Consider the following 25121-nt stretch of genomic DNA (forward strand, 5'->3'; position numbering starts at 1 on the left):
GGCTCTCGCCTCATCATGATGGTCAGTTTTAGCTTTCTCCACTGAGGCGTTAACCCAGCTCAACTGGGGCACAATCGCAGTGGTTCTCCCAGTGCTACCTTAGCCGATACAACGGAACATAAGGTACCAAAACATGGGAGCCGGGCAAACCCAACTATTGACCCAAGACATGATTCGGAGCTGATGCATATAATGCTATAAGTTCAGAGTGCCGCACTTGTGAAAGTGTTCGGACTTATCACACCATGATGTGGGGAACATAAGCCCCTAGTGTTTTTAGCCGTACCAAAGTGTACGGATGCAACATGTAGTAAATGAACATATGTATAAGAAAGAAATGCAATTATAAGCAAAAAGGTGCTGCATTGTTTTATTCAAGAAGTACTGCTATGAATGCAGAACGATACAAATAGTGCGATAAGCAAGGGACGGGACTGTTAAACATGTCCCCCTCCAGGGGTAGGCTGCGGAGTGGTGTATAAAACAGATTAAATGCTCGTAAGGGAGACCACCTGGATATTCGTTGCAGCCTTTCTCCTTCCCTGGCTGTTGCATCGTGAGTTCGGCCGGCCTACTGCCGGACAGGGCCTCTGGTAAACATAGTCCTGTGGGTAAGAGAAAAAAAGGAAAAAAAGAAATGACACACTTAGGAGCCCCTGATGTGGTTGAGCCGCACTCTGGGCCTGTCATGGTCGTGCCCCTTCCCCTATGCCCATGGTATCTCTAGAGCGTAATGATGTACGCGAAGGACCAGTCTTGCGATCTTGCGAGGGCTGGGGTTGGGGTCGCATTGCTACGCGTGCTCGGAATGCGCCAGGTGGTCTTGTTGTAGGTTACTTCGGGCGCGTTTGGCAGTGTCCAGTCGCTTAACGGCCGGACTCGGGAATTGCCTTAAGAGGCTGCATTATACTTCTGCGGCGAGAGCCGCTGTATGTTCCTCCGTTCGGTGGGAGAGCTCGGTGTTTCCGTTGACGGTGATGACTCCTCGAGGGCCTGGCATTTTGAGCTTGAGGTATGCGTAGTGCGGCACCGCGTTGAACTTTGCAAACGCGGTCCGTCCGAGCAGAGCATGATAGCCGCTGCAGAACGGAACTATGTCGAAGATTAACTCCTCGCTTCGGAAGTTATCCGGGGATCCGAAGACCACTTCCAGTGTGACTGAGCCCGTACAATTGGCCTCTACACCTGGTATGACACCTTTGAAGGTCGTTTTTGTGGGTTTAATCCTTGAGGGGTCTATGCCCATCTTGCGCACTGTGTCCTGATAAAGCAGGTTCAGGCTGCTGCTGCCGTCCATCAGGACTCTGGTGAGGTGAAATCCATCGACGATTGGGTCTAAAACCAATGCGGCGAATCCACCGTGGCGGATGCTGGTGGGGTGGTCCCTTCGATCAAAAGTGATCGGGCAAGAGGACCATGGGTTGAACTTCGGGGCGACTGGCTCCATCGCGTATACGTCCCTGAGTGCACGCTTCCGCTCCCTCTTGGGTATGTGGGTTGCGTATATCATATTCATCGTCCGCACTTGTGGGGGAAAACCCTTCTGTCCTCTGTTGTTCGGCGGTCGGGTCCCTTCTTCGTCATCGCTATGCAGCCCCTTGTCATTGTTTTCGGCGATTAGCTTGCCTGCCTGCTTGAATACCCAACAGTCCCTGTTGGTGTGATTGGCTAGCTTTTCGGGGGTGCCATGTATCTGGCACGAGCGATCGAGTATTCGGTCCAAATTGGACGGACCCGTAGTGGTTCTTTTGAATGGCTTCTTCCGCTGACCGGTTTTCGAGCCTCTGAATCCGGCGTTGACTGCCGTATCCTCATTATTGTCGCCGTTAATGTGGCGTTTATTCTTGTTGCGACGTGACCTGCCATTGTGATCCTTGGTATCCGGACTGCCGGAATTTTTGCTAAGGTTGTTGCTGCGAGCTAGCCAGTTGTCCTCTCCCGCACAAAAGCGGGTCATGAGTGATGTGAGGGCTGCCATGGATTTCGGCTTTTCCTGTCCCAGGTGCCGGGCAAGCCACTCGTCGCGGATGTTATGTTTGAAGGCTGCTAGGGCCTCCGCATCCGGATAGTCGACGATTTGATTTTTCTTAGTTAAGAACCGTGTCCAGAATTGTCTGGCCGATTCGTCTGGCTGCTGAATTATGTGGCTTAGGTCATCAGTGTCTGGTGGTCGCACATACGTTCCCTAGAAGTTATCAAAGAATGCGGCTTCCAGGTCCTCCCAACATCCAATTGATTCTACTGGCAAGCTGTTAAGCCAATGCCGAGCTGGTCCTTTAAGCTTGTTTAAGCTTGAGTGGGAGGTATTTGATGGCATGAAGATCGTCACCGCGGGCCATGTGGATATGAAGGAGATAGTCTTCGATCCAAACCGCGGGGTCTGTTGTGCCGTCATAGGATTCGATATTCACGGGTTTAAACCCTTCGGGGATTTGATGATCCATTACTTCGTCTGTGAAGCATAGTGGGTGTGCGGCGTCTCTGTATTGGGCTATATCGCGACGAAGCTCCAACGAGCTTTGTCTATTGTGTTCGGCCCGGCCGGACTTACTGTGTCCGGCACGACGGTTGTCGTCACGTATTATGGGGCGCCCACGCGATCCGTAGATCGATCTTGATTGTCTTGCCTTATCCTCCAATATATCTCGCAAGTCCGGAGCATTCCCCTGTGGCCTTGTGCTGTTCGAGCGGTGTCGGGGTACGGTTATAGTGAAGGGCCTATAGGCCTCTCTGTTGCGGCCACGAGGTGGCCGGTCAGCCGTATTGTGCTCTGGTGATGCAGGTTTATATGCCTCCTCCTCTAATCGGGGGAGCAACTTGCGTTTGGGGTAGCTTTTGGAGGGGCGTTCGAGCTCATGCTCTTCGGCCGCCAGGACTTCCGTCCATCTGTCGGCTAGCAGATCCTGATCAGCTCTAAGCTGTTGCTGCTTTTTCTTGAGGCTATTTGCCATGGCCATAAGCCTGCGTTTGAAACGCTCTTGTTCGACGGGATCCTCAGGCACGACAAATTCGTCGTCGTCGAGGCTTGCCTCGTCTCCAGAGGGAGGCATGTAAATATCTTCCTCTACCTCTTCGTCTGCCGCCCTCTTGTGAGGGCTGGCATCCCCGTCCTCCTGTGCTGAATCTTGATGGAGGGGGTTGTCTTCTGCACTGTCTGGGGTATTATTATCTCTGGTGCCGGAATCGCCATTCTTGCTGTGGCGGGATTTAGAGCGACGCCGCTGACGCCGGCGCTTGGGCTGTTTCTTGGAGGGGTCTTCCTCCGCTGTTCCTTCGCCATTCCCATCCTTTGGGATATCCACCATGTATATGTCGTATGACGAGGTGGCTTTCCAGTGCCCACTAGGCGCTGGTTCATAGTCGTCTCCGGCATCATCGTCCATACCGTCGATGTCGTCGGAGTCGAAGTCTAGCATGTCGGTTAAATCATCGACAGCGGCTACTAAGTGGGTGGTGGGTGGGTCTTGAATTTCTTCGTCGTCCGCATCCCAACCATCCTGACCGCAGTCTTGCCAGGGCTCTTCTGATAACGAGAGGTATTTTAGCAAGCTCAAAACGTCGCCAAAAGGTGAGTGTTGAAAGATGTCCGCAGCGGCGAACTCCATGATCGGTGCCCAATCGGATTCGATTGGTGGGGGCGCGGGAGGTTCGGAGTCCGGCAAGGAGTCCGGCACCTTGGAGCCATGAGCTTCAGAAGGGACAAAGTCAGTATTCGGCTCTATCGCCGTAGAGGTTGCGGCCCCCGAGGCGGTGTCTAACCACCCGTCCTCGATCTGCACAGCCGGCTCCGAATCGGAGGTCGGAGCGGACTCGTGTGCGGCCTCCAGGGCACTGTCCGGCAGTAGAGCTAAATCATGCCCATCGTGACAGTGCGGCACGCTTGGCTGTGGCTTGAATCCATTGAAGATCAAGTCTCCGCGGATGTCAGCCGTGAAGTTTAGACTTCCAAATATGACCTGACGGCCAGGGGCGTAGCTTTCGATCTGCTCCAGATGTCCAACCGAATTGGCCCGCAGTGCAAAGCCGCCGAATACAAAGATCTGTCCGGGGAGAAAAGTCTCACCCTGGACCGCGTCATTGTTGATGATCGAAGGAGCCATCGAGCCTATCGGTGATGACACAGAGGAACTCTCAATGAAAGCACCAATGTCGGTGTCAAAACCGGCAGATCTCGGGTAGGGGGTCCCGAACTGTGCGTCTAGGCGGATGGTAACAGGAGACAAGGGACACGATGTTTTACCCAGGTTCGGGCCCTCTTGATGGAGGTAAAACCCTACGTCCTGCTTGATTGATATTGATGATGTGGATGTTACAAGAGTAGATCTACCACGAGATCAAGGAGGCTAAACCCTAGAAGCTAGCCTATGGTATGATTGTTGTTATCGTTGTTGTCCTACGGACTAAAACCATCCGGTTTATATAGACACCGGAGAGGGCTAGGGTTACACAAAGTCAGTTACAATGGTAGGAGATCTACATATCCGTATCGCCAAGCTTGCCTTCCACGCCAAGGAAAGTCCCATCCGGACACGGGACGAAGTCTTCAATCTTGTATCTTCATAGTCTTGGAGTCCGGCCGATGATGATAGTTCGGCTATCCGGACACCCCCTAGTCCAGGACTCCCTCAGGGGCCAATAGTTGCTCGTTCATGGCCGTCGTCACCTTCACTGGAACGTGTTGGAGCCCCTCATCCATGTCGTCTACTCCCTCCGAGCAGTATAGGTTTTTATAATATTCCATCGCTAACACTTGCATCTCTGTAAGGTCCTCCATCAGCTGTCCGTCTTGTTTCTGCAGTGCTTTAATTAAGTTTTTTTACCTCCTGGTCAAAGCTCTCAAGTGGAAAAAGTGTGTGTTACGGTCGCCCGCAGACAACCATTCCACACGAGATCTTTGACGCCACATGAGATCCTCACGCGGGTATAATTCTATCAATTTGTCACTAGTTTTAATCTCGGTGTGGGTCAGCCCTAATCTGAGAGGGTCGTTCCTCAGCCTATCCAACTCCTTTTTGAGCCTCTAATCTCTGCTTTTACAGACCCAAAGGTGGACTTGCTCCAGGCACCTAGGTTAACAGATAGAGATGCCAAGTCGGCTCTCACTTCTGCTGCCATGAGATTGGGGCCATTTGCCTCCCATGCACTATGAATGGTGGGTGTCAAGTCAGGGTGTGTATCCCACATACACTCGTACCTGAATATTTTGTCATCTTTCCTCCCTCCCGGAGGGCATAGTTTCATCAAAATCGACGAGTGCTCAGAGGTAGCCGCGGTAAGATGCTCCACCATAGCTAAGGGAAATTGCGCACACCACTCCCCCGTGCCCAGCGCCCTATCAAGTCTGACCCTTGTGAAGGATCCACCAGCAACTTTCTTTTCAAAAGTCCACTTCCAGCCTTGGGAGCCTAGATCAATAAGGCCACACACGTCCACTGCATCCCGGAACCCTTGCATTTGCGTCTGGCTCCTCACACCAATACCATCATGTTCATCATATCGCAATACTTCATTTAAATCACCCATGCATGCCCACGGCATGTCATGGAGGGCTACTAAGTTCTTCATGGTATCCCATGTCCTTTGCCGTAGGTGAGTCTGTGCTTCACCATAGAAACATGAGAGCCTCCAGGGGTCACCACCAAGCTCTGAAATTTTCATATCTATGTGATACTATGAGTAACCCAAATTCTCAACTTTTATTTCATTATTCCAGTACATTGCTAAGCCTCCGCTCCTACCGTAGGAGTCAACAGAAAAACAATTATCAAAACCTAGAGTACTTTTTAAGCTGTCAACTCTCGCACCACTAATTTGGGTTTCCAAGATACATAGTACACTAGGGGAAAACTTTATTGCGAGTTCGCGTAGCTCTTGAATCGTCGGGGCGTTGCCTATCCCGCGACAATGCCAGCATAAGAGATTCATTGTGCCCGGTGGTCCTCCAGCATGGAGGCTGTCGATATCGCATCAATGTTTTCCCTCCTGGGACGATCTTCTTCAATCCTACGTTGCCCTGCTTCTCATTCAGTTTAGTAGTCTTGGACCGCTTGGGATCTTGTTTGGGTGGTGGGCTTGCTGGGATTGATCCCCCGCCTGTCTTGGCTACTAACACCAGCTCTAGCCCCGAAGTGCTAGATGTGGGAGTTGTGCCTACAACCTGCTCTGACGGACGCTTGCGGTTTGCTTCAGATAGCTCCATGTCCATGTTTTGCTGCTCCTGCAGGTCATCCTTCTCCTTGTCCATGTTATCTCTAGTGCGCATACCCTGGGACTTGGATTTCTGACTTCTGTTGCGGCGCCGGGTGCCCCATGCGGTAGTCGCTGGAGCTCGCGGATTTTTGAATACCAAAGCCGAGGGAGGATGAACCCCGTTCCCATGTTCCTTAAACTCATGGCCCATCATACCACAAACCTGGCACCAATCGGGAAGGCGTTCATACTTGACAGCAAAGAACTCCCTCTCTCCTCCACGGATCAGCGATATCACTTTCTTCAAAGGGTTTCTCATGTCCAGCCGAACCCTAACCCTGTAAAAGTTTCCCTCAAAATCAAAAGAAGACGGCTCCGAGTCTAGAAACTCACCAATTTTAGTAGCCAGTGCCTTCACTTTTCCATGGAAGGCAATAGGAAGGTCGATGATGCATGCCCAAATCTCAAACGTGAAGAGCTCGATTGATGAAGCCTTTGTGTAACCATCATATGGGGCGATGATCACCCGTTTGCCTCGAAAGTGCCACGGCCCCCCTTGGGTAACTCTCTCCCAATCACCCAAACAATCAAACTGCATCTGGAAGAGATTCTCCTCTAGGGTTTTCATTTTGACCGGCCTAGCAAGGTCCCAGGCCGTCCTCATGTTGCGGAAAAACCAGCAGGTGCTAAACTCCTTGTCCATATGAACTCTGACCAAGATCATCCAACGGAGTTCTTCCTCCGCCGGGGCATCATCATCATCGAAAACCACATCATCAAGGTCATCTTCCTTAAGGGCCAACTCCTTCATTAGCTCCTCCAGTTTTGCCTTCCCTTTGTCCCCCGAGGCTTGAGCATCTCTGCGGTTCGCCATGGGTGTGTCGACAGAAAGAACAGATCGATCTCCCAGGCTTGGAGCCGTCGGGAGGAAAGAAAACCTACCTCCCCGAGTGGCAAGACCGAACCAAGGCCGAGAAGTAGTCTAGTGCTGCCCCGAGATCGGCCCGAGAACGGAGGCTCAGCACAACGGAGGAGGAGGATGATAGATCTCAACGATCGCCGGCGGCGTCGAGAGGAAAATGGAACCCTAGCGAGAGGGAAACGCCCCCGTATTCGTAATGAGAAAGATTAACAATGGTTTTTGCTCACGGCTGAATGGGCTCTCTGTTTTCTCGCTTATTTCTTGGGCTTGTTACGTACTGCAGAAGGAATGCTACCTGGGCTGGGGCCCTATCTTTCGGGGCTCAGGGCGAGCGCCCCGTTTGCCCGGCCTATGGGTCGAGCCTGCTTGTAGTGTTGCTAATGTTTGGCAACTGGTTTAGAACTCTTCTCATGGTAGGAGCGCTTGCTTTATTTGGTCGCTGGCTATGTAGAGATGGTAAGGTTTTCAACGATAAAAGTACTTCTCTAATGCAGGTTATCTACAGATTATCAAGACTCTTCGTTTATGGTCTTCTCTACAACGCCTGGAGAATCGAGACCTATTTACGAATGTGTGTACACGATTGGAGGTAACGACGAGGGATACTTTTATCCAACATAGGTGGTAGCATGATCTTAGGAGTGGCCCCCTCCGCTCTAGGCGTTATAGGACTATTCATGTTTCTTTGTATTTTGGTTTTTTTATTTTTTGTTTGTGTAAGAGGACCTTGTTTGGCTATGTGCATCTAAGTTATGCAGAGACCACGTGTAATGCTTAAATCTTTTAAGTAATAGAGCGTCCCTTTTGGAAAAAGAGTCATCAATGAGTGTCCCATATGGGGTTTGTAATTTAAGTTTTTACCCAGTTTTTCTCTAATTAACCGGACAACTCTCTTATCTTTTGCCTCATTTCGAATAAAAGCATTGCAAAAATAAAGACGCTAGTACAGAAAATATGATCATGTATTGTCTATGGTGTGCTCAATCTTTTATTTTAGATGTAAACAAACATAAAGCAACGAGCTAGTTTAGTTAATCGCAAGTTTATTTTTAAAGTTTATGAATCAAACACTGATGCAGATTGGTTAGATAAGTTTTCAAACTCTCTTGATCAGGGGCGGCACCTTTGGTTGATCCATCCATGATCCCCTTTTATACCACTTCATGTGGACTATGATCAATAAATTTCAGTTATACCCTAAAAAAACAAATGATAAGTGTCACATATGTGGCATGAAGTAACACCGTCCAAAAACTAAAGCTTACCATCCAAATAGAAAGTTGTCATGTTTCACAACTAAAATTGGCATCCTCGGGCAACTAAAAACAACGTCAGACTGACATTGCTTCGTGCCACACGTGTGACACTTATCAGGATAAAAAAATGCAAACGGAGTTTTTTTTTTTTTTTGCTGAGAACATCCAAACGGATTTATTCGTCGACCAACAAATAGCATCTCCTGGGCTACAAACGGGCCACGACTAAAAACAGATTCATCGAGAGCGATGGGCTGCTCTCCACGGGGTCCACGTCGCCGCTCGGCTCGCCAGTCATTTTTTATCGTGGCCCCTGAATTTCCCCTCCCTTCTCCACAGCATTTCCGTCGCCGCTTCTTTTTAACCAGTAAACCCTCCACGGTGTTTCTATTTTCACCTCCTCACCACACATTCCCCTTCGCCGTCTTCCTGCGGATTCTCATTCAGCTTCTTCCGGCCGCCCCGCCCCCCGCCTCCTCCGGCGGTACTGATTGTTCTTCTCCACCCCCTTTGGTTCTCTGTCTTTTGAGCTGGTTCCGGTTGAACGGGTCGATTATCTGTATCTGTCCGATCCGGCATGTGGAGTATTTTGGCTGTTTGGGGTTGGGATTTCTGGTCTGGAAGAATCTCCAGTTTCGTGTCCCTTCCAAGATTTTCACTCGGTTCGGTTGTCGGCGGTCGGGAAATGGCCGAATTTGGGCGTGGGCCATTCATGAGCTACTGATTTATACAACTTGATGCATGCTGTCCATCTTGATTATGCATATCCTAGTATGGCGCACTGATGTAATCAACATGGAAATCTCAAAAATAAAATGATGGCGTAGTCTGTGGAGTGTTCTAGTAGCTTGTAAGTTTTGAGCTTCAAATTCAGTGTGTGTTGGAAGAAATAGAGAGGATCTTTGTGGGTAGTACAGCACCGGCAGTTTTCTGTTGCAATTTCCTAGGAAGATATAATAGTTTTGGAGCCCTGAGTTCTTGTCTCTTGGCTGATCAAATCATTCTCTATTGTAGATTTGAGTTACCCGCGGCTTCTGAAATCTTCTCCTGTTGCTGGAGAAATGCGCGAGCTGCTTGCCGCAGCTTGATGAGTGTCCAGCCATGCCGACGCTACACGGACCCATTCTGTTCGTCAGGCCCGGTGCTTACCAAGAGCTGAAACCGTTCCCGAAAAACACCGCTGGTTCGTGTAGCAATTTATTGGGTTGCAACACAATTTGTAGTTCCGTCGAAGACCATCATGTACAGAAGCCACACATTGTTTCTAGCTTGAGAGTTAACTTTACCAGAGTCAGTCATTATCTTCAGAGAAGCTTAAATGAGAGAACTACAAGGCACTGGCTGGTACGGTATGCTTTTCCACGGACCTCCCATGTGTTGAATTCTCAATCACCGTTTGTTTATATGTGAACCATTGTGTTGTGTGCAGCATCGGTTTCATGTTAATGCTTCGTCAGATGAGGACTTCCGCTCATCGCGCAATATAGCGACCAGCCTATTCAAGCAGTATAAGAACGTCATTGATCGAGGAGGTGGAGATAACATAAAGGTATTGCTTCTTGTTGAGATTCTTCACTGGTGTTCTTGACATACCTTCTGTCTGTAATCATTATGTCGCCTTTTAATGTTAGCAGGGGTTTGTTAGTGCTGGAGTGCAAGCATATGCCCTAGGCTGTACAGAAGAGGGGCTTAGAAAGGAACTTATGGATATAAAAAATTCTGGTGTCAAGATCGAAGGCCTGCAATCCTTTGGAGGAACAAGCTTGAGCTTCAAAGTCCGTTCTTTTGAGGTTAGCATGTTCAAATATACTATAAATTAGTCTGCTTCTGTTTACAACTATAATATCTTTTATCTTCATATATCTTGCATTGCAACTATACTCTGCTCTGTAGTATTCACAGTTTTACACTCAAACCAATGAGCTTGCTTTGATCCATTCCGTCACCACGTCTTTACTTTCTTCTGAATCTGTTAACGACTGTCGGTAGATAAGTCCGATAAGTCACACTGGCAAGATATGAAGTTTGGTATATGGTATCCTATAGCCCCGTAGAGGACATGTTCGTTGTGCCAACACCCTTGACGAGATCTTCAGGCGTTTCGTTTCCATTCGTCTAAAGTCTTAACGATGATTTTTTCAGGTAAAGGAGTGCATTCTGTGGCTCAGTATAGTGTTCATTACAATCCTATGCACGCCACAGCCGACGGTCATCAGGTGGTCTACCACCCCACCGGTGTCGGCGGACGTCTTGCATCAGTGGAAAGGATTTTGTGCCCTGATAGCAAACGCTTACTACACCAAGGGCATGGCATGGTAAGAATGTTTTATCTGTCGACGTTTTCTTCTTTTTTATCCCATAATATCCTATATTATATACCACTCCCTCTGTCCCTTAATATAAGATGTTTTTGCAGTTCAATTTGAACTGCGAAAACGTCTTATATTAAGGGGCAGAGGTAGTACTTGCTACTGATCAAATCCAACGCGGACGAAACTTCGACGCAGGCTACCAGTGAAAACATTGCAGCTGGAACAGATGGCTGTGACAGGCAGTTCGGAGGAGCCATCGCTAGTAGCAAGTCGGATGCAGTTAGTTTTCAGTACGTTAGAGGTTCGTAGCAGCAATCATTGAATCTCTGGAAACTAGTCAAATGAAATTACATCCTCATTGTTTTGCCTGGTTATTGTTCCAACTCTGTAGGTAGTCAGCCCCCAATGGCCAAGAGTGTGATAGAAGGAAGAGCAAGCAATATGATCATACAAAGGCCTGCAAGTTTACAGAACCCATGCCACATCCAAAGCCAGGGATGAATCTTCTTTCTCTAATGTGAATGTACTGAAGAAACAGGTCTACTGTACTGAAGATTGTGAAGTATTTATTTGGTAAATACATGTATATAGAACCCACAGCTGCTGTAAATCTTCGTCTTCAGCTACAATATAATAGAACCGAACATGTATGTGACTGCTACAACTTTGTGGTTTGCACACTTTTCGCCGTTTAGTTTGCTAGACATGCGTCAAATTCCAAGAATTTGTCTTGGCCTTTCTGGCGTTATGATTTTAGCGCTAGCAGATTACTTCATTTCTCCTTTTGTACAAAACAAATGGGTTCACAATACTTGTTACTGTCATTGGATTTCTAACCATTAGCGTGTTAACTGTTTTACAAACAACACTGTCCTCCTGTCTTGCAAAGTTGCATTTGCATGTAGTGTAACCCTTCACAAAAGAGGAGCAATAAATACCCAGGAAATTTTGACACTGTAAACAGAGTTTACATCAAACTTTTCCGCCATACCTAGTACCATCCATGATATTACCAAGCTTTTCGGCATCCTGGACACAAAAATCACACCCCCATGAGGCTCAGCTAGATCATCGCAGTTTCATTGCAAGCCATTAACCCATTCCCTGCATCTGGACCAAGACGTGATAGAATAAAAGAGAGAACAAGAACTTTGTACCAGGATTTACAAACTTCATAGCACATCATCGATACTCTCGACACCCTTTTTTCCCCTTTCAATATGATGAAGACTCTGAGGATTAATTATGTATCTATGTCCCACAAGTGCCCTTCACATTTCACGATAGTTGCTGCTAAAGGTACATGGTGATATAAATTAAAGAGTATTTTTAGACTAACACCAAGAAAAAGGGGTGAAAAGCTACAATATGACAGAAAACATTCCCTGTTGGAGCCACCTGCTGCTGCCATGCCTTGAAGTAGACGGTGCCCTAGACCCTGTTGTACCCCACGTTTTTACTGAACAGGCGGCGGATGTAAACGACTTGCAACGCACTGGCGGCCATGAAAGCCGCATACTCCGCCATAGTGTAGAACATGACACGCCTCCTGGTGCTCTCGTTTGCTGGATTCAGTTGGCCATGAACATCACCGTCATCACAAAAATCATATGAAGATAGGATAAATGTAAAGACAGCAAAGCAATAAATGGATAATGAGCAGTGTCCTTGGCAGCTTGAATGTGTTAAATATCAATAATTCCCCTGTTATTCTCGGTATCTAATTTGACTCTGGTGGTTTTCAAACTAAAGAAAAAAAACTGAGATATGCAGGTTAAACAAAAAATAAGTTTGAATATTGTTCCCTATTCAAGATCAAGTATTCACCATTGAACAACACGCTGCTATGGTGTGGGTAAAAGAAAATATGCTAATTCTACAAGGGAGCATAACTGGAGAAAAGGAAGCTTAATAAACTCCAATGGAAATTAGTCACCGCCTCCCCACTTAAGAAACCGTGGACATGTAAGTGTTCCAACTGTCCTAGTGCATTTCCTTCAGTAGTTCGGGTATTTTTGACTAGTTGCTAGCTTTAGGAATTTAGTTGACACATTTTGACTAGTTGATACCTTTTGACTAGTTGCTAGCTTTAGGAATTATCTCCATCTTATCTTTAGGAGTCTACTGCCTCTATAAAAATAAGTCCCCTTCATTTGTTCATCCCTGCCCCTGAGGCATGGCTGCCATCAAACGGACGTCATGCCTCTTGTCGTTCAGTTTAGTATCATACTTTGCTTAAAAAATCTAGTATTGGGTGGATCAGAGTAAACTCACAGGAAATTTATGTACTCTATACATGGTTAACAGGGCCATACAAGAAGGCCAAAATCACTAGATGATAACATCTACAGAAGAAAGTTTATGAAGCTTACTGTGTCGGTGACGAGCGTCACGTGCTTTTAGGTACTTCTGCTCGGCAGTGACAGATTCCAGTGCTTCCTTCAGCTCTGCAATTTTCACATTGATAGGGTCCAAGTGCTCTGGAACAGGAACAAAAAAGTGTTAAAACTGAAGGAATCAGAAGTTGAAAACAGATATCTTGATGAACTAGCAAGCCTAAGATCACATAAACCAATCAAACTGATTGTTGCTCAATACACGCAATTTAAAAAAAAAATAGGCAGATGCTGAAAATCTCAAGGGACAGTCACTACACTGACCATCTTTCGCCAAATTGTGCTCATTGGGTATGTGCCCAACATGAATGTAGAAAGAAACAGTTTCAGGTGCCCCATATGGATTATGGAAGCAAAACTTATACATTCCACCCCTTGGAGCTTTGAAGTCAAATTTGTCACCAGACTTTCCCTTCATCGTATATACAGTGTTACCACCTGGTGAAGTTACCTACATGGATGGAAAATGCACTAGAGACTATCAGAAGAAGTTGATGGATTGTTAAGTGAACGGAATAATATACTTAAGTACTGACATAAAATGCAGGCTTACAATTCAATATTTCACAAGTGAACATAACAGATGCAACCAGTGCAAAATTAGTTTTGCTAGTATGTATACTAACAAACTAAATGAAGGAAAGGGGAGTGGTTAAGTCTTTGAAATAGATCAACTTTATTCAGAAATAAATAATTTCACATGGGAAACAAAAATGACACATCCCAGCCAAAGTAAGAAAATCACAGTAGCAATACACTAAGTAGAATGGACTCCAATATTTTCCAGTAGCCAACAGCATTGTTGGTCATAAGCAGAAACAAATAATATATGCACTGGCGTAAAACAAACCACCATTTTTCTCAGTACATGAACTTAAACCATCTAATATAGCTGGAGTGAAGTCAATTGCGCTCATATGCTGATGCTAGTATCAAGGTGAAGCAAAAACAAGTTGATGTTTAATTTGCCTCATCAATCATCTACAAAATGCCTACGCTAACCAAAGTTAAAAAAGGCACGCCTAAGCGAGCGCTTAAGCACGCCTAGGCTCTAGGCATTGGCAAAACGCATTGCGCATAACTATGCTTAATCTGTGCGTAACTGCGCATAAGCATGCGCTTTGGTCAGTAAAGCGCAAGGCGGTGGCAAAACGCACAATTAAGCCTAACGCTTTTTTGAACTATGACGCTAACTAGCAATACTGCAAGACCAATTCATTCAGCATTATCCTCCATAGTTAAAAATGGCGCGCCTAAGCGAGCGCTTAAGCGCGCCTAGGCTCTAGGCGTTGGCAAAACGCATTGCGCATAACTACGCTTAATCTGTGCATAACTGCGCATAAGCATGCGCTTTGGTCAGTAAAGCGCAAGGCGGTGGCAAAACGCACAATTAACGCCTAGCGCTTTTTTGAACTATGTTATCCTCAACCAAGTAGGATGGAAAATATACACGTCTGAGTTCCAACCAAATTTTTTACTGGTTTCTTCTTCCAAAGAGAACTGTTAGGAATTCCTCACTGCTAATAGTAATGCACAAACAGGCTTCTAATATGCAGAGTTTAAACCTCAAGGACAATATGACAACATTTTCTTTTAATCTCTAGATCTTTTAGACAATAATGGCTAAGAATTGATTTTTGCCCTCTACTACAAAACAGGTCATTTAACCATTTAAACTTTGGGAAGAGGTTTTTCCACGTTCGCTGCTTATGCAACATCCCAGCATGACAGGAAGCAACTCCTTTGAAGCCTTCTCCACTGATGTGATTTTTTCCGAGTTCAACTGTTTTGTTGCTTTAGTAAACTGAATCACCGTAGCAAAATATTTCAGTGTTTTGCTGACCAGTTCGGCCTGGGTTCTCTACTTGAGTCTGCATTTGTTGAAAGCAAATTCTAAATAAACAGGTTGACTGAATCAAATTGTCAATTAAATCCAGATGTCAGTCTTATTGTCCTTTATACACCAGATAACAAAGCATGCAAATGCAAAGGAAACCAGAGAAGACAACCATTTTACATGTAGATAAACAAACACATCAATTATCAAGCATATAATACCTCTAAACAGTGAAAGATAGTTCAGGTGCTACTTCTAAATGAAGATAAGTTGAGAACTGATCCTTTAACTGTGATTCAAGTAAAGAAAACGTATTGTTGTTGGGAAAGTACGGTAGGTTCATTGACTTCTACTCCCTCCGTTCCAAAATAGATGAATGCAGAAATATAATTGAGAAAGGATGAATAAAATGTGTTCTCCAGTGAAAAAAATAACCAAATCATATAATAGACCACCCACACATAAATTAGCATCTTGTGAGGCAACTGTATCCACACGCAATCCATCCAGCCTGAATGACTATGGCAAACGTATGACAAAAGGGCAACAATCCACCAAATCTCCTCCAAAAATCCTGACTTTGAGCCAGAGCACAACAGAATCGACTAAACGACCAATCAACAACAGGAACGAATTACAGCTAAACATCAAAAGCAACCTAAATCACAAAGGTTAATGATCGACATCAGTTGAGATCACCAGATCGCCGCAGGTATTTCGCACCCACAAGCCGCAGATCCCACGAGGAGGCCCCAATCCCCACTCGATTGCCAATCCAATTCCCCAGATCCCAAGTAAAACAACCCATAAACCCAGCTAAATCCAGACCTTCGTAGCCAGATCAAAGGCGCAGTTAGAAGGTAGCCCAGAGGAGATGGGGGGATCGGCCGGGCGCCGTACCGTGAGGTCGATGCCGGGGTGGTCGGAGCTCCAGAAGATGTCGTGGTCGACGACGACGAAGTTGCCCGAGACGGAGTCGCCCTCGTAGGGCACGAACTCGTGGATGCACTCGGTGTCCGTCACGGTCACCGAGAGCGCCTCCGCCCGCCACCCGGCGGCCGCCGCCAGCGCCAGCGCCGCTACCAGCAGCATAGCCGGCCGCCACCTCGCCATGGCCCGCCGGTGGGTAGCTGATCCAACGCTCGCACCAGAATCAGCAGACCCGCTGGTCTAGGGCTGGGATTCAGGGGTGGTGGGCGGCGAGCTCCGGTCGCGCACGACGGGGGAGGGGAGGGAGGGGAGGGCACGCGAGACGGAGGTCACGAGGGCGAGATTGCAGACGGGGAGGGGGCAGATGTCGCGTGTTTTTGCAATAAAGGACTCTGCTATTTGCGTAATAGTGCAACATGCCGACGTGGAGTTTGTGCGACGTGGCCGTGTGACTGCGAGTGGCTGCGTTGTCTGACTGCGTGGCCTCCTTGGGCTGCCGTTTAAAGGCGCCTTTTGGTGATTACGTAAAGAGAATAAAGGAGACGCATTGTCCACGGTCAAGTGGCGGACGGAGAGGAGATGGGGAGTTGCTCGGTGCTCTGCCCAACATAGTAGGGCTAGTAGCTATGGTGTTTCGAGCTTGGCGTCGTGCCGGTGAGAGGTGTGATGTGGGTGTGTGCGAGCAGCGTCAGCTGGCTAGCAGTGGTGGGTCTCTTGAAGATGGTGGTGTGGTGCTGCCTATCGAAGGATTGGTTCTCATCGGCGCTCGCTGTAGATGGATTATCTCCTTCCTCGTTGCTGCGTTGGAGGCCATTATGGTGGTGGCTTCATCGTGGTGAGTGAGCAAGGATCTGTTTAAGGACGATTTGAGTCAAGCTCATCGTCACCGCCCTTGGATGGCGCCTAAAGTGTGTGTTCCTCCATGGACATCATGGATGCGGTAGATGGCCTACCTTTTCATCCCTGTCGGTGAATCTGATGGCTGAATGGCGACCATACCTTTTCCTTCCACCTTGTTGCCTTTAGTTCCCCTTCAACGATGTCAGAAAAAACTTTATGTCTTGCAAGTGCACAGGGCTGGTTGAAGCTCTCGTGGAAGCATAATCACAGATTAATATAGTTGAAGAGCGGGAGATATGTCTAAATGTGAGTGTTTCTGGTGCATGATACGTCTCAAACGTATCTACTTTTCAAACACTTTTGTTATTGTTTTGCCTTTCAGTTTGCATCATTTGAACAATCTGGACTAACGTTGTTTTCAGCAAAATTATCATGGTGTTATTTTTGTGCAGAAATAAAAGTTGTCCAAATTGGATGGGGATTTTTGAGAATTATTTCTGGAAGATTAGAAGACCGGAGGACCAAAGATGGAACAGAGGGGGGCACCAGGGCACCATGCGGGTAGGCCATGCGCCTCTGGGCCGCATGGTGGGGCCCTCTGGAGCCCTCGGGACTCCTCCAATGACATCCTTTGGCTATAAAATACCATATATCCATTGATCCCCACCACAAATACAGAGGGTTGCAAGGCCTTTGCCTCAACTCATACCTTACCAAACTACTCACACATGGAGATCAGATCGCATGAAGAACACATCATGAAGATTTATTCATTGATAATATGTGAGGGAGTCCTGGATTAGGGGGTGTCCGGATGGCCGGACTATGACCTTTGGCCGGACTCCCGGACTATGAAGATACAAGATTGAAGACTTCGTCCTGTGTCCGGATAGGACTTTCCTTGGCGTGGAAGGCAAGCTTGGCAATACGATATGTAGATCTCCTTCCAATGTAACCGACTCTATGTAACCCTAGCCCTCTCCGGTGTCTATATAAACCGAAGAGTTTTAGTCCGTAGGACGAACAACAATCATACCATAGGCTAGCTTCTAGGGTTTAGCCTCTCTGATCTCGTGGTAGATCAACTCTTGTACTACCCATATCATCAATATTGATCAAGCAGGAGTAGGGTTTTACCTCCATCGAGAGGGCCCAAACCTAGGTAAAAACATCGTGTCCCTTGTCTCCTGTTACCATCCGCCTAGACGCACAGTTCGGGACCCCCTACCTGAGACCCGCCGGTTTTGACACCGACATTGGTGCTTTCATTGAGAGTTCCTCTGTGTCGTCACCTTTAGGCTCGATGGCTTCTTCGATCATAAACCATGACGAGGTCCAGGGTGAGACTTTTCTCCCCGGACAGATCTTCGTGTTCGGCGGCTTCGCACTGCGGGCCAATTCGCTTGGCCATCTGGAGCAGATCGAAAGCTACGCCCCTGGCCATCAGGTCGGATTTGGAAGCTTAAACTACACGGCCGACATCCGCGGGGACTTGATCTTCGACGGATTCGAGCCACGGCCGAGTGCACCGCACTGTCACGACGGGCATGATCTAGCTCTGCCGCCAGACAACGCTCAGAGCGCCGCTCAGGTGTCCGCTCCGACCCTTAGCTCGGAGCCGACCGCGCCAATCGGGGACGAACGGTTGGACGTCGCCCCGGAAGCTGCAATCTCTACGGCGATCGAGCCGAATACCAGCCTAGTCCTTTGTGAGGCCTGTGACTCCAAGGTGCCCGACTCCTTTCCGGACTCCGGATCTTCCACACCCCTTCTGATCGAACCCAATTGGGCTCCGATCATGGAGTTCACCGCCGCGGACGTCTTTCAGCACTCGCCCTTTGGCGACATCCTGAATTCACTAAAGTCCCTCTCTTTGTCAGGAGAGCCCTGGCCGGACTATGGTCAGCAAGGTTGGGATGCGGACGACAAAGAAATTCGAAACCCACCCACCACCCACTTTGTAGCCACTGTCGACGATTTAACCGACATGCTCGACTTTGACTCCGAAGACATCACGGTATGGACGCCGATGAAGGAGAAGAACAAGAACCAGCACCTATAGGGCACTGGAAAGCCACCTCGTCATATGACATATACATGGTGGACACCCCAAAAGCAGGGAATGGCGATGAAAAAACGGAGGATAACCCCTCCAAGAAGCAACCTAAGCGCCGACGTCAGCGGCGCCGCTCTAAATCCCGCCAAAGCAAAAACGGCGAGTCCGGCACTGGAGATAACAACACCCCGGACAATGCCAAAGACAACCCCCTCCAGCAGGATTCAGCCCAGAAGGACGGAGAAGCCAGCCCTCATGAGAGATCGGCAGACAGGGAGGTCGAGGACGACAATTACATGCCTCCCTCCGAAGACGAGGCAAGCCTCGACGACGACGAATTTGTCGTGCCAGAGGATCCCGCCGAATAAGAGCATTTCAAACGCAGGCTTGTGGCCATGGCAAGCAGCCTCAAGAAAAAACAGCAACAGCTTCGAGCTGACCAAGATTTGCTAGCCGACAGATGGACTGAAGTCCTGGCGGCCGAAGAGTATAAACTCAAACGCCCCTCCAAGAGCTACCCAAAGCGCAGGCTGCTACCCCAACTAGAGGAGGAAGCAACTAAGCCCACATCACCAGCGTATGATGCGGCCGATCAGCCACCTCGTGGCCGCGACAAAGAGGCTTTTCGGCCCTCAACTCAAGCCGCACCCCGGCGCCGCTCAAAAAATACCAGAGCACGGGGAAACGCACCAGACCTGCAAGACATATTGGAGGATAAGGCAAGGCAAACAAGATCAATCTACGGATCGCGTGGGTGCCCCACGTCACGTGACGGTAACCATCACGCCGGATATGACAAATACGGCCAGGCCGAACACAACAGACAAAGCTCATCCGAGCTACGTCGCGATATAGCCCAGTACAGGGGCGCCGCACACCCAATATGCTTCACAGACGAAGTAATGGATCATCAAATCCCCGAGGGTTTCAAACCCGTAAACATCTAATCATACGATGGCATAACAGATCCTGCAGTATGGATCGAGGATTATCTCCTTCATATCCACATGGCCCGTGGTGATGATCTACACGTCATCAAATACCTCCCGCTCAAGCTTAAAGGACCAGCTCGACATTGGCTTAACAGCCTGCCAGCAGAGTCAATTAGTTGCTGGGAGGACCTGGAATCCGCATTCCTTGACAACTTCCAGGGCACTTATGTGCGACCACCAGACGCCGATGACCTAAGCCACATAACCCAGCAGCCAGAAGAATCGGCCAGACAATTCTGGATGTGGTTCCTAACCTAGAAAAATCAAATAGTCGACTGTCCGGACGCAGAGGCTCTTGCAGCCTTCAGGCACAACATCCGAGATGAATGGCTTGCCCGACACCTAGGACAGGAAAAGCCGAAATCTATGGCAGCCCTCATGACACTCATGACCCGCTTTTGCGCGGGAGAAGACAGCTGGCTAGCTCGTAGCAATAACATCATCAAGAGCCCTGGTAACTCAGATACTAAGGACAACAATGGCAGGTCACATCGTAATAAGCACAAGCACCGCATTAACGGTGATAATACTGACGATACGACAGTTAATGCCGGATTCAGAGGCTCTAAACCCGGTCAGCGGAAGAAGCCATTCAAAAGAAATCCTCCGGGCCCATCCAGTTTAGACCGGATACTCGATCGCTCGTGCCAGATACACGGCACCCCCGAACAACCAGCCAATCACACCAACAGGGATTGTTGGATATTCAAGCAGGCAGGCAAGTTAAGTGTCGAAAACAGAGACAAGGGGCTGCATAGCGATGACGAGGAGGAGCCCCGGCCGCCAAACAATAGAGGACAGAAGGGCTTCCCCCCACAAGTGCGGACGGTGAACATGATATACGCAACCCATATCCCCAAAAGGGCCCGGAAGTGTGCTCTCAAGGACGTCTATGCGTTGGAGCCAGTCGCCCCAAAGTTCAACCCATGGTCCTCCTGCCCGATCACTTTTGATCGAAGGGACCATCCCAATAGCATTCGTCACGGCGGATTCGCCGCATTGGTTCTAGACCCAATCATTGACGGATTTCACCTCACTAGAGTCCTCATGGACGGCGGCAGCAGCCTGAACCTACTTTATCAGGATACAGTGTGAAAAATGGGTATAGATCCCGCAAGGATTAAACCCACAAAGACAACCTTTAAAGGCATCATACCAGGTGTAGAAGCCAGCTGTACAGGCTCAGTTACACTCGGATCCCCGGATAATTTCCGAAGCAAAGAGTTAATCTTCGACATAGTCCCGTTCCGCAGTGGCTATCATGCCCTGCTCGGACGAACCGCATTCACAAAATTTAATGCGGTGCCGCACTACCCATATCTCAAGCTCAAGATGCCAGGCCCTCGCAGAGTCATTACGGTCAATGGAAACACCGAACACTCTCTCCGAACAGAGGAGCACACGGCGGCCCTGGCGGCGGAAGTACAAAGTAGCCTCTCAAGGCAGTTCTCCAATCCGGCTGTTAAACGTACGGACAACGTCAAGCGCGCCCGAAGTAACCTACAACAAAACCGGCTGGCACGTTCCGAGCAAGCATAGTAGTGCGGCCCCAACCCCAGCCCTCGCAAGATGGCAATAGCAGTACCACGCGTACATAACTACGCTCTGGAAATACCATGGGCGTAAGGGGAGGGGCACAACCACGGCACGCCCATAATGCGGCTCAACCGCACTAGGGGCTCCCGGTTTTGCCGTTTCTTTTTTTATATACTTTCAGGACCCAACTATTCGGAAGGCCTATCCGGCAATACACTCGCCGAATACATGATGCAACAGCCAGGGAGACAACAAGCCACGTCAAATGTCTAGGTGGTCTCTATAACGAGCTAAATACCTGTTTTACTTAAAGTCTCGCAGATTGCCCCTGGAGGGGGACATGTCAAATAATCCCATCTCTTGCTTATCGCACTATCTGTATCGTTCTGCTTCCATAGCAACCCTTTTTAATAAGCAATACATAGCTCCTATCTGTTATTGTATTCATTTATTTTTATACAAATATGTCCAGTCATGACATTATGCAACCGTACACTTTGGTACGGCCAATACACCAGGGGCTTAAGTACCCCATAATACGGTGTGAGAAGACCGAACACTCTCATGAGTGCGGCACCCCGAACTTATAACACTATATGCATCGGCTCCGAATCATGTCTTGGGTCAATAGTTGGGTTTGCCCGGCTCCCATGTTTTGGTACCTTACGTTCCGCAATGTCGGCTAAGGTAGCGCTGGGGGAACTACTGCGATTGTGCCCCAGTTGAGTTGGGTTAACACCTCAGTAGAGAAAGCTAAAACTGACCGTCATGATAGGGCGAGAGACCGGTCGCTGTTCGAGAGGTTTTTCGAGTCCTTAAAGACTTATGCCGCTTAGAGCGAGGAGCTAGATTTATCCGGCCTAGGCGTGGATAGCGCCCCGAACTCGGTCTTCCGAATACTAGGGGCTTCGCCGAAATTTAAAATTATAGAATTCTATGGCTAAGTGAGAGTGATAAAGCATTATAAGTCCGACGGCCTTGTTCGTTGTGTTGAGCGCCTCCCTAGATGGACCCAAGAATGGGAACAAGAGCGCTCAGGTTTATCCCGAACACCCCAGCACTCATGGCATGGGGGTAGAAGCCGACGACTTGCATCTCTCAGATTTAATAAACGACCGCACAGAAGGTAATATTTTAAATTCAAAAAGCGTTACTTAGCGCATACGAACAAGTTTTCAGCGCACAGGATAAACACGAGCGAGTTTACTCAAAAATTACATCCCCGGTACATTCATTCACTACAAGACAGGCACCCTTCAGGACGCCCTCATAATACATCCCGGGCCTGCGATGCTCCTTCCCCTCCGGTGGCCCATCCTTCACCAGTTTCTCAGCATCCAGCTTACCCCAGTGCACTTTAGCACGGGCAAAAGCCCTACGGGCGCCCTCGATGCACACGGAGCGCTTGATGACTTCAAGCCGTGGACAGGCATCCACCAGCCGCCGCACTAGCCCAAAGTAGCTCAAAGGCATGACCTCCCCAGACCACAGCCGGCCTATCAGGCCCTTCATGACCTGTTCGGCTGCCTTATGAAGCTCGACCAGCTGCTTCAGCTAGTCGCTCAAGGGCACCGGGGATTCCGCCTCAGCATACTGGGACCAGAACACCTTCTCTGTCGAGCTTCCTTCCTTGGCCCTGTAGAATGCGGCAGCGTCGGATACACTGCGGGGCAGATCTGTGAATGCTCCTGGAGAGCTCTGGATGCGGGTAAGTAACAGGTAATTTACTTTCACGTGCTTGCTTTGCATAAAGAATGCCTTACCCGCTGCAATCCTTCTCATCGCCTCAATTTTCTGGAGGGCTTTCTGGGCTTCGGCCTTGGCAGATTTGGTGCTTTCAAGTGTCGAGGCAAGCTCGGACTCTTGAGTCTTCGAGTCAAGCTCTAAACTCTCATGTTTCTTCACGAGAGCATCGAGCTCTTGCCGCACCTCCGCCACCCGCGCCTCTTGCTTTTCTCGCTCAGTGCGCTCCATGGCCGCATTGTCTTTGGCCTTGGATAGCGCTTCCTGCAGGGTCGCCACCTCGGATGTGGCCCCTACAACATTCACGTTGGTCCTGTCATTATTTGCAACCAGGTATTTTTTATATACTTACATAAGGTATTACATACCTTGCTGGTCCTCGAGCTGCTTCTTGGCACGGCCGAGCTCGTTCTCGGACCGCTCGAGGCTCTGCTTCAATGCATCGACCTCCGCAGTCAGTGCGACAGAGGTCAGCAGCGCAGCCTGCATTCCCATATTGACATATTTATGTTAGACTCCTGCGTATATCTTTTTAAGATCCTCAGTCCGGCTTTTCTTTCCGAACACCAAACTGAGCATCAGGGGCTACTGTCTATGCGGTAACATTTTTATATGTTTTAAACACATACCTCAAAGCCTGTTAGAAGGCTGGTATAGGCTTTCGTCAGCCCGCTCTTGGTGGACTGAACCTTCTGAATCACCGCACTCATAACAGTGCGGTGCTCCTCGTCGATGGAGGCGCCGTTAAGCACCTCCAGCAAATTGTCCGGCGTCTCTGGTTGGACGGAGGCCGCCGGTGTCGTAGGCTTGCCCTTCTTGCGAAGGGGCCGCCTGCCGGACTCCGGAACCACTAAAGGTTCCGGAGCGGTGTCCGGCCCAGGGCCGGACTTAGACCCCTCTGGGGCTTCATCCCCTGTGGGCCTGGAGTCCGAGGGGTCGCTTTGCGGCGCCTCCAGGACCACCTCCTCCTGGTTTAGTCCCTCTTGGGACTCCACCTCGACATCGTCCGTAGGGAGAGGGGAGGAGGCCGTCGGGAGTGAAGCGATATTCACATTCGATGAATCCAGGGAGCCGCTCGATGAATTGCCGAGCTGAGCCTTGGGCGGACTGCATGATTGAATTCGGCGTCAGAAAGTACTGTACAATGGAGGAACGCCATAAGTTATTTTGGTATCCGAATACTTACGATTTCGCCAGGGGCTTGACCCTGGATGGCCATTCCTCTCCGCCGTCTTCGGCGTCGGAGGCGTAGTCCGGAAGAAGGGTCTTCCCCTTCTTGGACCCTCCGGCCTCCCTAGTTGGGGCGGCCTTCCTTTTCTTTCCTCCCCCTGCTGGAGGGGGAGAGGCTTCTTCTTCCTCCTCCTCGTCTTCGGAGGCGGAGGGCGCTTCGGGGTCGTCGGGCGATGAGTCCGACACTACCAGGCGCCGGGAACTCTTTCGAGTCCCCGCGGCCTTCTTCTTGGCCTTCTTCTCCGGCACCACGTGGGGTGCCAGAACCAGCAGCTTTGTTAAACGGGCGTCCGCTGGGTCTTCGGGCAAAGGAGCCGGACAATTGATCTGTCCGGCCTTCTTCTGCCAGTCTTGTTAAAGGGATGTGAGTTTAGATCCCGCATAGAGTCAAACTATGGAAAACAAATACCCCATAATGGGAAAATTGAGCTTACCGCGCTGGCTTGAACCTCGGTCCTCGGTAATGGGAGGATGAACCTCGGAGCTCTTGAAAAGCACTGTCGGTGTCAAAACCAGCGGATCTCGGGTAGGGGGTCCCAAGCAGTGCGTCTTAGGATCAATGGTAACAGGAGGCATGGGACACAATGTTTACCCAGGTTCGGGCCCTCTCGATGGAGGTAAAACCCTACTCCTGCTTGATTAATATTGATGATATGGGTAGTACAAGATTTGATCTACCACAAGATCAGAGAGGCTAAACCCTAGAAGCTAGCCTATGGCATGATTGTTGTTGTATATATCTATCGACTAGCCTGGCCCCGGTTTATATAATGCACCAGAGGCCTAGGATAACAAGAGTCCTAGCCGAATACGCCGGTGGGGGAGGAGTCCTTGTCTTGATCGCCAAGTCTTGTGGATTCTTCCTTGTATGCGACAGCTGTC

General features: G+C 48.9%; 2 protein-coding genes across 2 annotated transcripts; one reads left to right on the forward strand and one right to left on the reverse strand.

Moving 5' to 3' along the window:
• The first annotated feature begins 8680 nt into the window (after positions 1-8680).
• Positions 8681-11515, forward strand: LOC123113284 (uncharacterized). Its single transcript, XM_044534485.1, has 7 exons — positions 8681-8851; positions 9382-9711; positions 9797-9916; positions 10002-10157; positions 10510-10682; positions 10875-10980; positions 11071-11515. Exons 2-7 carry the CDS (start codon positions 9469-9471, stop codon positions 11098-11100), a joined length of 828 nt encoding a protein of 275 aa, XP_044390420.1. The 5' UTR covers positions 8681-8851; positions 9382-9468; the 3' UTR covers positions 11101-11515.
• Positions 11516-11790: 275 nt separating this feature from the next.
• Positions 11791-16187, reverse strand: LOC123113285 (transmembrane emp24 domain-containing protein p24beta3). The gene is made up of 4 exons (XM_044534486.1): positions 15813-16187; positions 13340-13526; positions 13052-13159; positions 11791-12244 (listed from the first exon to the last, which is right to left on the reverse strand). Exons 1-4 carry the CDS (start codon positions 16023-16025, stop codon positions 12111-12113), a joined length of 642 nt encoding a protein of 213 aa, XP_044390421.1. The 5' UTR covers positions 16026-16187; the 3' UTR covers positions 11791-12110.
• Positions 16188-25121: the final 8934 nt, after the last annotated feature.

Source organism: Triticum aestivum, chromosome 5B (assembly GCF_018294505.1).
Source record: "Triticum aestivum cultivar Chinese Spring chromosome 5B, IWGSC CS RefSeq v2.1, whole genome shotgun sequence".
NCBI lineage: Eukaryota > Viridiplantae > Streptophyta > Magnoliopsida > Poales > Poaceae > Triticum > Triticum aestivum.